The 14,003-nt window shown below is 40.6% G+C and overlaps 1 protein-coding gene across 3 annotated transcripts in view; it reads left to right on the top strand.

The window, feature by feature from the left end:
- The window catches only part of DOCK2 (dedicator of cytokinesis 2), a 161,073-nt gene that overhangs the window by 129,927 nt on the left and 17,143 nt on the right, over positions 1-14,003 (top strand). For all 3 annotated transcript variants that reach the window (XR_005626705.1, XM_039701678.1, XM_039701677.1), the window contains 8 exons: positions 65-150; positions 4,051-4,207; positions 5,323-5,363; positions 7,171-7,261; positions 8,301-8,420; positions 10,040-10,129; positions 11,344-11,448; positions 12,264-12,405. Coding sequence is in view for 2 of the 3 variants with exons in the window: in XM_039701678.1 (XP_039557612.1) it covers positions 65-150; positions 4,051-4,207; positions 5,323-5,363; positions 7,171-7,261; positions 8,301-8,420; positions 10,040-10,129; positions 11,344-11,448; positions 12,264-12,405 (832 nt within the window). In the remaining variant the exon portion in view is untranslated. The remainder of the gene's footprint in view (positions 1-64; positions 151-4,050; positions 4,208-5,322; positions 5,364-7,170; positions 7,262-8,300; positions 8,421-10,039; positions 10,130-11,343; positions 11,449-12,263; positions 12,406-14,003) is intronic.

Below are 14,003 nucleotides of genomic sequence, written 5' to 3'. Positions count from 1 at the left end.
CCACGTTGAAGTGTGTTGACCTCTGGATAGCTGCTCAGTGTTTTGATTTTTCTTTCTTTATTAGTTTGAAAATGAAATAATTTTGAAGCTGGATCATGAGGTGGAAGGAGGACGAGGGGATGAACACTACATGCAGTTGTTTGAATCCATGTAAGTAGTGCATGAGAATAAATAGCACAAATGCCTTCAGGATGTGTTTCTGTTTTATTGTTCCCAGTTCTCAGGTTGGTAACCTTACCTAAAATAGAGTCTTAGCAACTTTTTTCATGAAGGCACTGGAAATACCATAATGCTTCACTACACCTGGTTTGCATTACAGTTTTGCTCATTAAAATTATTTTCCTGGCTGCTTTTCATTGTTTTGTGCTTCAGCTAAATTATGAAGTTATACCTAACCTGCATTTTCACATGTCTAGATTGGAATCCAAGGGATTATTCAGACAAGTCTGAATTTAAATAAGGATTTGTGATGTCATGTGCATGTTTTTCTTCCTCAAAGCCTGCTACCCTGTATGGGTTGTATTTCTGAGTAGGGGCAGCAGTCTTTGGAAAGTCACATCTCTCATCAGATGAACCATGAAAGCTTTGGGTACACACCCAGGGGACATAAAGAATCATTTATTCTGTTTCTTTTTACAGCAGCTTTTATCAAATTTGAATGTTGCTGTCTAGTTTCCTTCAGGATTCCCCTTAGGGTAAACAACCCCAATATTTCAGTTTATCATATGTTTTCTGGACCTTCCTACAATGTCTCCATCAAGTTTGAAATACTACATTGCCTTAAAGCTGGAGAGAGTGTTCAAACTGAGACTTTATCTATGCAAAAAGCAAAGCTTCCCTTAGATCTTGTGTATGTGACCCTTTGAAGTTCACTCTTTTTGAGCTGTGGAACATTATTTGCTTGCCTTGTTTGCTCTTTCACTTTTTCTTTCATTCCAGAGCTTTTCTTGGAAAGTGGCACTACCCAGTTAAACCCCATCTTTCAGCAGCGCAGTCAAGGAGTGCCATCAAACACAGTACAGAGCTTTTGATCCCCTGCCTTTGCAAGGCCCCCTCCTTGCTCTGACATATCTGGCTTTTCCCCTTGCTACTGTCCCACTTTCCAGAAGGCCTCAAGTTCAAAGTTTCCACATTTCTAAAGATGGCAATTCATCTTATCTCCAGATTTTGTTGAATGACTCCTGTAGATGGTGTTGGAGCAGAGGCTGGTGACCTGCCTGTAGTAGGACCTGCTCCCTCAGGTAGTTTGGTTTGAGTCCTCCTCCATTTACACCTTTCAAAGCAGGGATGTCAAGCCACTGTCCCCAGTTCCCTTTTCCAGCTGGAGTGAGACCCAGTTAAATTTGCCTCCACATGTGTTCATTTGGTCATTTTTTCATCAGCTGATCTCCTGTAGCTGTCTGCACCCCTGCACAATTCCAGGTGTCACCTGAAGGCAGATATTGACAGCACTCAGTGACTGCTGTGCTGCTGCTCACCTCTGCAACCAACATCTGCCCATGCTGCTGGTTGCTGGGAACTTCCCCATGCCCATAAATAATATTATTATTTATTATAATAATAAACTAAACAGGTTCAGCAGAAGTTTAATTAAGCACTGCCTTGCATTTGTCCCTAGACCTGAATGGGAGTGAGGTCCATGAGGGGCTGTGACCTGTCCTAGCCAGAGCCCGGGGGAGCTGGGGTGATGTGGGACAGGGGAGAGGTTGTTCTCAGCAGGCAGAGTAGACAAGGCTGCCCTGCCTGGGGAAATGCAGGAGAATCAGTGCACAAGTTGTGCCATGCCACTTGTCCCCAGGCTCAGAAGATGAGTTCTGGCATGTTTTAGTTCTGGAATGTTTTCGTTCCTAATGCAGGCACAACAGGAAATGGCACCTGGCAGATTTCCAGTTCCCCATCATTGCAGTGGCCCATGCTATGCAGTTGTTTTTCTCAAGCTTTATTGCAAATATTTTTTTCTTTAAAATTTTCTATTTTTTTCAAGCTCTGTTTAAAAATTCAAAGGTTTCTTCCTGCCTCCTGGGGGTAAAAAAATCTTCTGAAGATTTGTGATCCTTTTTATTGGGATTATTGTATAAAGCTGAGCAATACAACTTTTTGAATCTTCCCTCAAGAGACAGGCATTCTTCTCTCCTGTTCTTTTTGTAGTTCTTTGTGTGGACTCTGGTTCACCTTTCTTTAGTGACTGGAGTTATGTACTTCGTGCTGGGTGAGACCCAGCAATAGCTTGTGGTTTATGTCAATGTTTTCCATTGTACTGGGAAGAAATGTGATGTCTTGTGTTCATTGTGCAGTCAGGGAACGTTCACAACTCTGCCTTGTTTGCTGTTACTCCCAGGGAACCTGTGGCAGAAATCCATAATAGTCACTTGAATGGTGGCTGTGCTTTCCTTCATTAGTGACTCACACTGTTTCTGATATTTGTGGATGTAAAACAACACCATTTTCCTGTATAATATCCCAGTCTCCTATGTGTTTCTGAGGATTTCTTACTTTCTTTCCCCCAAACATCTTTTAATGTGCTCCAGCCTTTTCTGTCAGTTGTCAGCTCTTAGCCCCTTTAGTGTTTCCATTCCATTTACAGTATATTTTATAAGGCATTTGTCAGTTATTGATTTAAATACTTCAGTTTCAGACCAGTGAGTCAAGAGCAATTGGAGTATTCTGGTTTTATCTGCTGGCCTCTGTCCCTCCCATCTCACACAACATAAATGTTCCTTCAGACATCCATGTACACATTCCCTCCGTGTCAGGACAGTGACTCCTCTGGAGCTGCACAATCCAAGAAATAAACTTTAGATGGTGCTTTTACTTTGCTTGAGTTGGAACTTTATTCCTGGGTATTCTGCAGAGGTTCCATTCTAGGCCAGAGCTTTGAGGATTTCTTTGCAATTGAAGTCAATATGAATATGTATTTTCTGAAAAAGGTTGAAATCATTATGGGGCGTAAAAAAAAGTGGTTTGCTATTAATTAAAACAGTATACTTTGTAATTATATTGTTTAAAACAATATTGTGCCTAAAGATGACTACTTTTTTTTTTTTACATGGGTGTCTGGAAAACAATGATGTAGACCTCAATTGATAATTGAGCACTAAGAGGTCAGAACCTTCCCAGCTACCAAAACATAGCAGGACTGACCTGGAGAAAATTAACTGTACCTCTGCCTGACCCAGTGCTTGTATCTGTAATTATAGATGTGAAAATATATGTATGTGTGTGTGTATATTAATATAAATATATATATATTATATATATATAAAAAAATGCAGTTTGTCAGAGAGGATCCCGATGGAAAATCAGAATGTTAAGTAGAGGAAACAAAAGAAAAGCAATGAAATAAATAATTTCTCTAAAGCAAAGAAAGAAAATACTCCTTAACTAGATGTAGGTAATCACTTAATGATGTTTAAACAGTTAAATGTTGAAAACAAAACTCTGACAGTAAAGTAAAATCTCTACTCCTAAATCACTTCAGCACTTTTTAGAAACAGTATATGCTAATGATTGCTAATGTAAATTGAAACTGATGATGCCAAAATATAAAACTCCCTTTCTTGTATTTTTATCAGAAAAGCTAAAGCTGCTCTTTTCAATCTGCAGAAAGTTGATTGGTTTTGCTTATTTCTCTAAGTAAAATTACTCGGGTGATGTCTTTTTAAAGCTAAAATTGTAATTTTTGTTCATTTGAGCTTTTACTCACATGTACCAGTACAAGGAGAAGAAAAACATTTTTGCATTTTATGCTGAGGAAAGAAAGGTGCAGTGCTTACTGCAATAGTATGACATTCCAGGGACCTGAATTTGTGATAGCACAGATGCAGATTTCTCTGTCCAGAAGCTGTGGGTACACCCTTGAGTTCAAAGTCATTTTCAGACAGGAAAAATAAATGTTTCTTTTATTTTTTTCCCATTTGATTTATATGTCATTTGTCTTCTGAATATCTAAATTAATACCTCACAGAGGGAATTTCCAGCACATTCTGCAGTTGATTTAGACCTAATACAGTAATTGCCATCAGAATTGTACCAATATTTCTGTGTTTGCAGCCTTACAGAGTGTGCCAAGCAGCACCCTGGCATTTGCAGCCTGGTGGAAAGCTTTGTGAGCCTGGTGAGAGGGCTCCTGGAGAGGCTGCTGGATTATCGTGCCGTGATGAGCGACGAGAGCAAGGACAACCGCATGAGCTGCACCGTCAACCTGCTGGTACAGCCTCTCCTGCTTCTGGAGAACCCCTGAGCAGGGGACAGCACCAGAGCCTTTAGTGAACAGGAAGGGAAATCTTCCTGGGGGCAGGAGTGGGTGGCAATGTTCTGTAGTGGTTTAAACTCTGCAGCAAGAGATTTTTGCATGGATACATGCGTGAGTCTGAAAGCAGCATTCCCCCATGTGCTTTGTTTGCTTTGTGTGCTTTATCCACTTGGATGCTGTGGATAAACAAGAAAGTTTGCTGCTCACATGCCTGTACCTATTGACAGGCTTGATGGGACAGTGGGTTCTTGCAAGAGTCTGTGATGAGGAGCTGACCCACGTGCTGCTTCAGCATCTCAATAGTTCTCAATGTGGGCAGGAAACTTGCAAGGCACCTTTGCAGTTGGGTGCCAAGAGGTTTGAGGATCTGATCTTCTCCTAGGCCACTCTGTCTTCTTTTCTATTCCTGTTTTGTAATGAGGATATTGCATAGAGAGATTCTTCCTCCAGGAAATTCCTCAGAGTTGAGGAGAAACCTGTGTCACCTTTGAAGTATTATAGTCATACACTCTTTGTTCCTCAGTAATCACTGTGCAATGTGGTGTTAATTTCTGCAGCTCTTCAAGAGACCATTCTTGTCATACATTTTGCACAGCCTCAGCAACTTGCATTCCTGCAACATGTTATGGTGACAAAAAATGAGCTTTATTACTGGAACTGGCCCCTTTAGAAATATTGCACAACCGTGCTCCATAACTACAGTGCTGCACATGTGCTTCAACAAATACCTGCTTCCACCAAGTGTAGCTGGAGCATGTGGTTTATTCTGTTAATGCATTTGGGTAACCACATTTTCCTCTTCTCCAATAGAAAAACCTTCAGTAATAATCCCATTATGAGCTAGTAAAAGTATACGTATGTATAAAACCATACATATAACTAATAAAAATATTAATTGAAGAAGTAGTTCCAGGTTTAAACTTCAGATAGTCTGTAAATAATCTACTTTTGATACTATCTATGCTTTCTAGCTACCAAGGAAAGCAAAACCTGTGTGTGTGCGTGTGTGTGTATAGATATCATTTTATTAAAGGACATTAAGAGGTAACTTTAAATATTTGTGTCCCTAGAATTTCTACAAGAACATTAACCGTGAAGAGATGTACATCAGGTATGACAACCTTTCTATTGGATCTCTTTTGGAGAGGGCAATTACTAGTGTCTTGTGTCTTTTGGTTTTATCATTGTGCTTGGATTTCTGGGTTTATTGTTACTTTACCATCCCAAATTACTCTGGGACACCCTGGCCTCATCTGCATTCTCACTCTGTTGTTAGCTTAGCATTCAGCATTTGGGAATCTGTGCCATGTATCCAGCAGCAGCATTTTTTTTCCACAAGAATTAACTTTTAATTGATCAAATCACTCAACATTCATTGTCTATTGTTTAAAATTAAGAAGGTACAGATAGATTTGAGGTTTGAGGGAGAATGTATCATTCAGTATGGCAGAGAAGACACTCTGGTTTTGTGGAATGGCCGAGTCTGCTGAGTCTCCTTCAATATGCAACATTCCATGGGAAGGGTTACAGCTGAGGCATTTTCTGTGGGAACTGCAAATTCCTGAAGATGTGCCATGGCTTCTTGCTGTCTCCAAGAGTTCTGCACATGGGCTGCAGCAGATCTTGCTGCTCCAAAAGCTCTCTGTTTCCAGCCTGTCCTCTCCTGCAAAATCTGCAGAAGAAAGCCCAGAGTGCCAGCTGAAATGAGCCCTGGAGGTGATTCAGGGCTTACCCTGGGACTGTGAGCCAGAGAGGCCAGGGGAAACAATGCTTCCTCAGCTGTCATTGCTCAGGGTGATGTCTTGTGAAGGCTGACCTAGAACAGAGACTAGACAGAGCTAAAGAATAAAGTAGGGATTTATTGAGAGGCCTCAACCTTGGGCAGCACATCCCAAAATCACCACAAAATGGATGACAGGTCCTGGGGTCTCACATTTTTATAAGTTCTGGTCCGTTTGCATATTGGAGTAAATTGTCCAATTACAATTGGACAATTACACAGCTCCAGCCCATGCAGTCCCATCCCTCTTGTTTTTCTCTCTTCAGCCCACATTGTTTGTGCTCTTGGGCCTGAGATCTGGATCATTTGTCCTTGGTCCCCAGCTAGAGAAGGAATTGTTTTGTCTCCCTACTCTGTGGAGAGAGCTCACCATCCCATGATATGAAGCCTAGACCTACACACTAAAGCAGAACAGAATCTGAAAAATATAAAAGCTAAACCCTACAAAACCTGAGGCATCAAGGGGGACCTTTCTGTTGGGGTGGCAGCTGGGAATGGGAGTGCCTTGGACTGCCACAGCAAGGTGTCAAAGCTCCTGTGTCTCAAAGCTCCTGGTGGGAGATAGAGGGAGGGATGCAATTTTCTTCCTGGCTGCTGTAGATGCAGCTTGAGCCTCATGGTGGGCAGTGGCTGTGCTGGAAGCAGCAATGCTGCCACAGGAATCAAGGAGAAATTCAATTTAGAGCAGCTCTTCTGCCCCCAACACCTCCTGGCTGTACAGGGACTGCTTTGCCTTTCTGGGCTGCTATTTTCCACTTTCTGCTTCCTGCTGTGCTGTGCTGTGCTTGCATCTGTGCACACGAAGAAGGTGTGCCTGCAAGGGTTCCCTGAGGAAGCCTGCAGGAATATTGGCCTTGGAGGCTCTCCCAGACCCTGGTGCAGCCATCCCTCCTCCCTGAGGAGGAGCTGAGCTCACAGGAGAGGACAGCTCTTCCTCCCCTTTCCTGCACAAAGGCTCAGCACACAGGAAGAGCACAGCAGAGTGTGAGCAGAGCTTCGGCCCCCTCAGTGTCCTTGAAGAGTCTTTGGGGAGTCCCAGTGTGACATCCACAGAGTTCCCTGTTATCTGGAACATTCTGACACTCGGTATTCCACTCATGCCAGTCTCCAGTCTAATCCTTGCTCTCTCCTCTATCAGGTATTTGTACAAATTGCGAGATCTTCATTTAGATTGTGAGAATTACACAGAAGCAGCATATACCCTTCTACTCCATACGTGGCTCCTGAAGGTTAGATTTTCTAAACTCAATATATAATTAAGCTTTTGCAGCATTCAATTTGATATTCTTAAGTGAATATCTTAATCTCTGAGTTATTTTCCATCGGGGTATTCAAGTTTCTGGTTAGAAATCCTGCAGTAGGTCGTACAAAATTAACATTAATTGTGGAAATTATATTTTCAGTAGGTGATTAAAAGCCATATATTGCTGAAACTAAATATGGTAGAAAAAATAGCTTTCCTTTACAGTGAGAACATTGTGTACAAATGTAGCTTTCATTTTAGTAATTTCTTACTACCCTAAATGACAGTTACGAAAATTAAACACAGTTCCAGCTGTCACAAGGGGACATCTAACTTTTCATTTTAAATAATATGGATTATATAACCAAGTTATATTGGCTTTCTTTTGTAGATGGTAATTAATTATCTTTAGCTATAGATCATTACCAATGCAATGGACAATATGAAAATGATCAGTAAGATCAATTTCCATTGCAAGGGGACATTGCAAATTTAAATGTTCTTCAGCAAAAATCTGATATTTCTTATGGAATTTACTTTAGTGCAGAACTAAATAAATTTGTGCTATTTTGCTTAAACTCCATTTTGATTTTTTATGAGTGTACAAATATGAAATATATTGTCTGTATTGGTATAGACAAAGATAACAGTATATGTAATATTTTAATACAAAAAAATCTAAATCAAGTCAGTCAAGATGATATCACCAAAAAAAAAAAAAGAACTAATTTTCTCACATAGATTTTTATACAAAATTTGTAAGTGGGGCAAGGATGGGCAGGTATAACATTTTAAAATATGTTTTAAATATTCTGTCTAGTGCTGGTTGTCACATGAAATACAACACTTACCTGGAGAGGCAGTGAATGCAGTCCCTGTGCCTTTCCCAGTTTGTCTGTGGATGGGTGAAAAAACTTGGGAAGAAAACACTTGGAAGAGCCCAGGGGACCAGACCTCACGGGAAGGGGGACTTTGATGTGAAACACTGAACTTGAAAATTCTTTTTGATGTGTTCTCATTCTCAGTGGTCAGATGAGCAGTGTGCACCCCAAGTCATGTCAACAGAGTTCCAGGGCTCACAGACCTACAGACACCTGAAAGAAAACCTGTATGAAAAGATCATAGAATACTTTGACAAAGGAAAGGTAGGTCTGGAGAGTTCTTCCCCTCCAAACCTCCCTGCTGTGCTACTCTGAACAGTTGTATTTAATGAATGTGCCCTGTACAAAACATTTGTGAGGAAAAGCTTCTTTGAAATGTGGGTCAAGTAAAAAATTGTGTCCTGGAGGCTTATTCCCAGAGATATCTGTTCCATAGGAATATGTTCTTTCCATGACCTCATTCACAGAGAAAGGGCTAATGTCTCAGCACATTGTCACAAGCATTTCTGTCAGGCACCAACAAAATGCAATAAGAAATGTTGAATCTACTTCCCCTTACAAAGAAAAGAGTATGGACTACACAGTTTCCTTTTCTAAACCACTCAGCCCTTATCTCAAAAAATCCAGAGGGTTCAAAATAGATATATTTGTTTCAGGGAGGACAGAGAAACGTATCCTAAACTTAAAATGTAGTAGATTGATGCTCAGTACCACGGTTTAGTTCAATTTAAGACAAAAAAGATGTTAATAAAATTACCTGTCAGTGCAATGGCATTAGAACTGAGAATTTTGAAAATAAAGAAAAGGACAAGAAATCAGGAAGAAACTCTGCAGTGTCAGATAATTAATCCCATGACCCAATACGACCTTTAAGCCATTATGTCTTGTTCAGCTGCAGCCAAAGGTAGGAAGGGGAAAGGCAATTCATTACTGCTTCTGCAAAAGAAGCCCTTCCTATAATTCACAAGGTAGAAAGTTCCACCTTCTCAGGTTTCCTGTTGCATCTGCAGAAGCTGCACTGCAGCAGGGCCCACCCACTGCCCAGGAGAAGAAAAGCCCCAATTCCTGACCTGCAGCAGCCAGCACTCAGGCCCAGCCAGCGCCAGGGTACCTGGCCAAAGGGCACCTGGCAGCAGGTGACAATGGTCTGGTGTGTCCTGTCCCTGGCAGTGTCCTCTCAGCTGCAGAGAGCTCTGCTGGGCCCCCTTTGTCTCTTCTGCTCTGAGCAGGTGAGGAGACACAATTTGGGAAATATCCTCACAAGGGGGAGTTTGTTCCTGCTTTAAGATCACTTCTGTGGAGCATCCACAGCAGGTGAGAAAAGCAGTCCTGATTTTTCAGTGTCAGCCACTGTCACAGGCAGCTGTAAAGGTGTGTGGAAACAAAAGCTGCTACCCTGGGCAAGTGGAAATTTAACACTTGTAGTTATTTAGCTGACCTAGACAAGGCTCCCTGTGATTATGGATGCTGCAGGATATTCTGTTAAATGGTGTGTGTTTTAAGGACAGGCAGGTGTCAGTCCCCTCATAAACTGCTCTGTGCTTGGGGTATGTTCTGAATGTTATCACCTCAGTGCTTTACTCTTTTTTTTTTCTTTAATGTATCTGAAAGGTTAGATGATTTTGTTTTAAATGTTACTCTACTAATAAAGTAGGTTTACTTATTCCTTCCTGTAATGAATCATAAAACACTTTTATTTTTTAACATTAATCTGCTTTCCTTAAGTTTATGATTGCCCTGAGTCTTCCACTCTAAATGTGCAGTTAATAAATGAGTGCACTTTAAAGACAGCATAATCAATAAAACTGCGGTTAAACTCTGATGTGTTGCAAACTTGTTTGTTGGTACAGGATTTACTTTTTGAATATGTGCTTCCATTGCAGATGTGGGAAGAAGCCATATCTTTATGCAAGGAACTTGCAGAGCAATATGAAAAGGAGGTTTTTGACTATGAACTTCTAAGTCAAAACTTGGTAAGATTACGTACAGAACTTCAAATTACTGCAGTCACAGAAATTAGTGCTTTTCAGCTATCAAACAACAGAGCTGCCTGTGAGCTTGTAGTCTAAAATGGATTTTTAATTCATTTGTGGAAGAGTTCCTGTTTCACTGTAGCAATCCAGTGGTAAAGTACAGGTTCATAAATAACTGTTGGTTAAAGTTGCATGAACATCTGTTTATTGAGGTATTCTGAAATGTCTGTAGATGAAATAAACATGTTCTCACCTAGGGAAATTTAAAGGCCACATTTTGAAGCCTCTGTACTGCCCTAGGGTAGAAAGAACACCTGGATGAACTTTTCCCTCTACATTTTTCTTTAAATTTTAGCAGCTTGAATCTTGACAAGCCTGAATAATTTTGTCCTAATCAGGACTGTGGAAGTATTACAGCTCAATTAGAATTAGAACTAGGTCCAAAGGATAGAAGGAAAATTTTGAAGGAAAATAACATTCAGTTACTTGTTTTCATTAAAACTGAATGAATCCAAAAAGGATCCCACCCCCCACAAACCTTTTTTTCTACTCCCAATATTTCATGTTTGTATGATTTTTAACAGTTGTTTAGGTCTCATTCCACAGATATCCTTGAATCTTCCTCAAAAAAACCACAGTGGGAATCAAAACATTGTGTTCTTGAATGGTGCTGTGTATAAAGAAAGCTTCTTTTGATTTGCTTTTATTGTGATTTAAAAGACATTTTTAGCAGTTTAATTTGCAGTGCTGCATTCTCACAAACATAACACTTAAATGACACTTGGTGTTTTATGGAAGAACTTGTTCTAAGCCCTTTTCATGGTGTGTGCCCTTAAAACGAGCCTAGAGTACAAACTGGAGTTGATCCCACACCTCAGGAAACATTTGAGGCAGGGAGTTTCACCAAATGTTTTATTTCAGTAATGCTATCAGTGGCCAGGGATCACTGTGATGTTTGCTTTTCTCCTCAGTTAAGGGTAAGCCCAGTTCTGAGGTCAAATATTAAATCTGAAGCCATACCCATTTCCCTGTGTGCTATATTTGGATATAAATGTAAACAGTGTTTAATGTCCCCCTGCAGTGCCCTGTGTGAAAACTGATTATTGCTGTAGCTCATCAGCCGAGAGCTGATAGCTCCTGCATGTGCAGAAGAGGTTAAAAATGCATAGATAAAACCCCCAAACACAAGTAATTACAGTTGGTTTTACTTTCAGGTCCAGCAAGCAAAGTTCTATGAAAACATCATGAAAATTCTGAGGCCTAAACCAGACTATTTTGCAGTTGGATATTATGGCCAAGGATTCCCAACATTTCTGAGGGTAAACTTGATTAACTCTTACTATTTCATCTATTTTTTTCCTGTTTTCCTCATGATTAATGTCCAGATTCCTTTTTTGACCTCAAATATTCTTTGAGCTGAAATGTTCAATACCGACTGTCTTGTACTGGTCTAAGTTTTTTCCTGAATGGCAAAAATTCCTACTTTAGGACAATTATGGTAAGTTTGAACTGGTTTTATTCAAATGTACTGAATCTACTCTCTTTTCTTTACTTTTCCCTGGTTTTGACTACCATGAGGGAAATCCAAGCTCCACAGGGTCTGGTTTTTTAAAGAAACCTGATGAACTTGGGAAGTGATGTACAACTGGATTGTTTTTTAAAAGGTCATTGTTTTAACCACAGTAGTGCATGAGTTCAGAGCATAAAAACAACCTAAATATTTGATGTTGAAACTGTTTAGTAGTTTCTTACTACTAAAAGCCTTTCTTACATACAACAATTAATAGGGAGGCTTTCTTCACACTTGGATAGCAATGAGAAGCCCTGCTACCCAAGTTTAAAGGCCAAAGCTGCCTTGAAAACTTTGGGAAAACAAAGAAATGATAGGCTGGTGTTAAACCACTGTTACTGTTTCTGAATAATAAATCTTTGAGTCCAGAGTCTCTGGAGAGTCAGTGCTGCTTTCCAGCCCCTGGTCAAAGTGGAGTTTGGCTTTAGAGCTGGTTAATGCTCAGCAAACAGAAACACCCATTCCAACACCTGCACACTGCTGTGCCTTTGTGTCGAGTGCCATGAAAGTGCAGCTTCTGCTGAGCAGCACCCTGGCCAGGCAGTCACTCCTCCTTCCCTGCAGAACAAAGTGTTCATCTACCGTGGCAAGGAGTACGAGAGGAGGGAGGATTTCCAGGCCCAGCTGATGAGCCAGTTCCCCAGTGCTGAGAAGATGAACACGACTGCAGCACCTGGAGAGGATGTGAGGAACTCTCCTGGTCAATGTATCCTTGGGCATGGGGGAGACTGAGAGGGAAGGAGGGTTGGAAACCTTGTCGTTAGCGTGAGTTTATCTGTGTGTCTAAGTTTGGAAAGACAGGGTCTGCTAAGGAAGGCAGGAGCCTCCCTTGAAATGGAAAATGGAAACCACCACCACTTCCAAATTGCTATAAATTTTAAATTAAGGGGCTCTCAAGCAAAAAATGCCCTCTGGGCTCACATCTCCCAATGGATGCTGTAGTTCTTATCAGCCATGCAGGGACATTCCACAGCCTGTTATCAGCAGATGTCCCCCCAGAGGGAGGAGTGGGTATGGCAGAGATAAGGAAAACTGCCCACTGAACAGAAGAGAACGGCCATAGAGATGGCAAATGGAATACAACCTTCTTGGTGATCCAGGACACAGTGTGAAACAATAATTTCCTGAAGAGGTTGAAAGTTTACTGCTCAGTTTGCAGTTTTGCCTGCACGTCCTCTATGTCTTTTCTGGTTTGCTCCTAAGAGAGCTGCTGTTTTTCTAGCAGTTCTAAGGAGTCTGTCTCTTTCATTTGTCATAGAAACATTTAGGTTGGAAAAAACCTTTAAGGTTGAGTCCAACCATAAACCTTGTTCACCCATGTTCCCAAGTGCCACATCTACATGTCTTTTAAACCCTCCAGGGATGGTGACTCAACCCCTTCCCTGGGCAGCCTGTGCTAGGGCTTGACAGCCCTTCAGGGAAGAAACTTCATTGTAGTTCATACATGGTTTAGCTTTATTTTCTTCAAATGGCAAAACCAGTGTCATACACTTGAAGACACTCAGTTTAAAGCAGCAAATTTTCTGTTACCTCACATTCATAGCTGTTGTGTCTTGATGTTTAATTCATGTCTTGTTTGAGCACTGCTCTGACTGGCACCACACTTCAGTGTCACCTCAATTTCTTGGCAACGTAAACACGTCCCAAGTCCCTCAGAAATTTTCTTAGGAAAATTAACTTACAAACGTTGTTAACCAGCTTCTAGAATGGCCTCAATTTTTCTTGGTTAGAATAACTCTGATTATCTTTTTCTTCTGATTTGAGTCACTACTGACTGAGCAGATATGAGATCACCTCATTGTATCAGACATTTGTTTTTGCATGCTGATTTTCCTTTATTAATTTTCAAGGTAATGTTGTAACACTTCACATACTCTCTTGAGTCTATTCTGATGGAACTTTCTGGAGGAAAAAAGAGAATACTTTGTTTTCACACTGTTGGGACTGAAGTGGGAGTGTTACAGGCTTGTCTAAAATAGTACATTAAGCTTGAAAGCCAGGCTATCCCAAGTCTCACTTGTCTCTTAACTAATTAATTTTATTTTTTTGAGAACACATGTTTCAGTCCTTAAGGTAGAATTTGCTCATCTATTTGCAAGGAGCAGGAGATAGGCACTACTTCTGCACTTATGCAAAAGGATCTAACCAGAGGGCATGAGTTTCAAACATGCTGAAATATGTAAGAATGTGATATATTTACTTACAAATACAGTATTCTGATTTTAAAAACAACACTTCTATAGAGAAAGGAAATCTCAAGTAAAAGGGCTATTCAGTTACAGATTTCAAAATGAAATGTTAACC

Source organism: Passer montanus, unplaced genomic scaffold (genome assembly GCF_014805655.1).
Source record: "Passer montanus isolate IOZ18808 unplaced genomic scaffold, ASM1480565v1 scaffold15, whole genome shotgun sequence".
Classification (NCBI taxonomy): domain Eukaryota; kingdom Metazoa; phylum Chordata; class Aves; order Passeriformes; family Passeridae; genus Passer; species Passer montanus.
The sequence above is the reverse complement of the archived record's forward strand: the minus strand, read 5'-3'. Positions and strand labels throughout refer to the sequence as shown.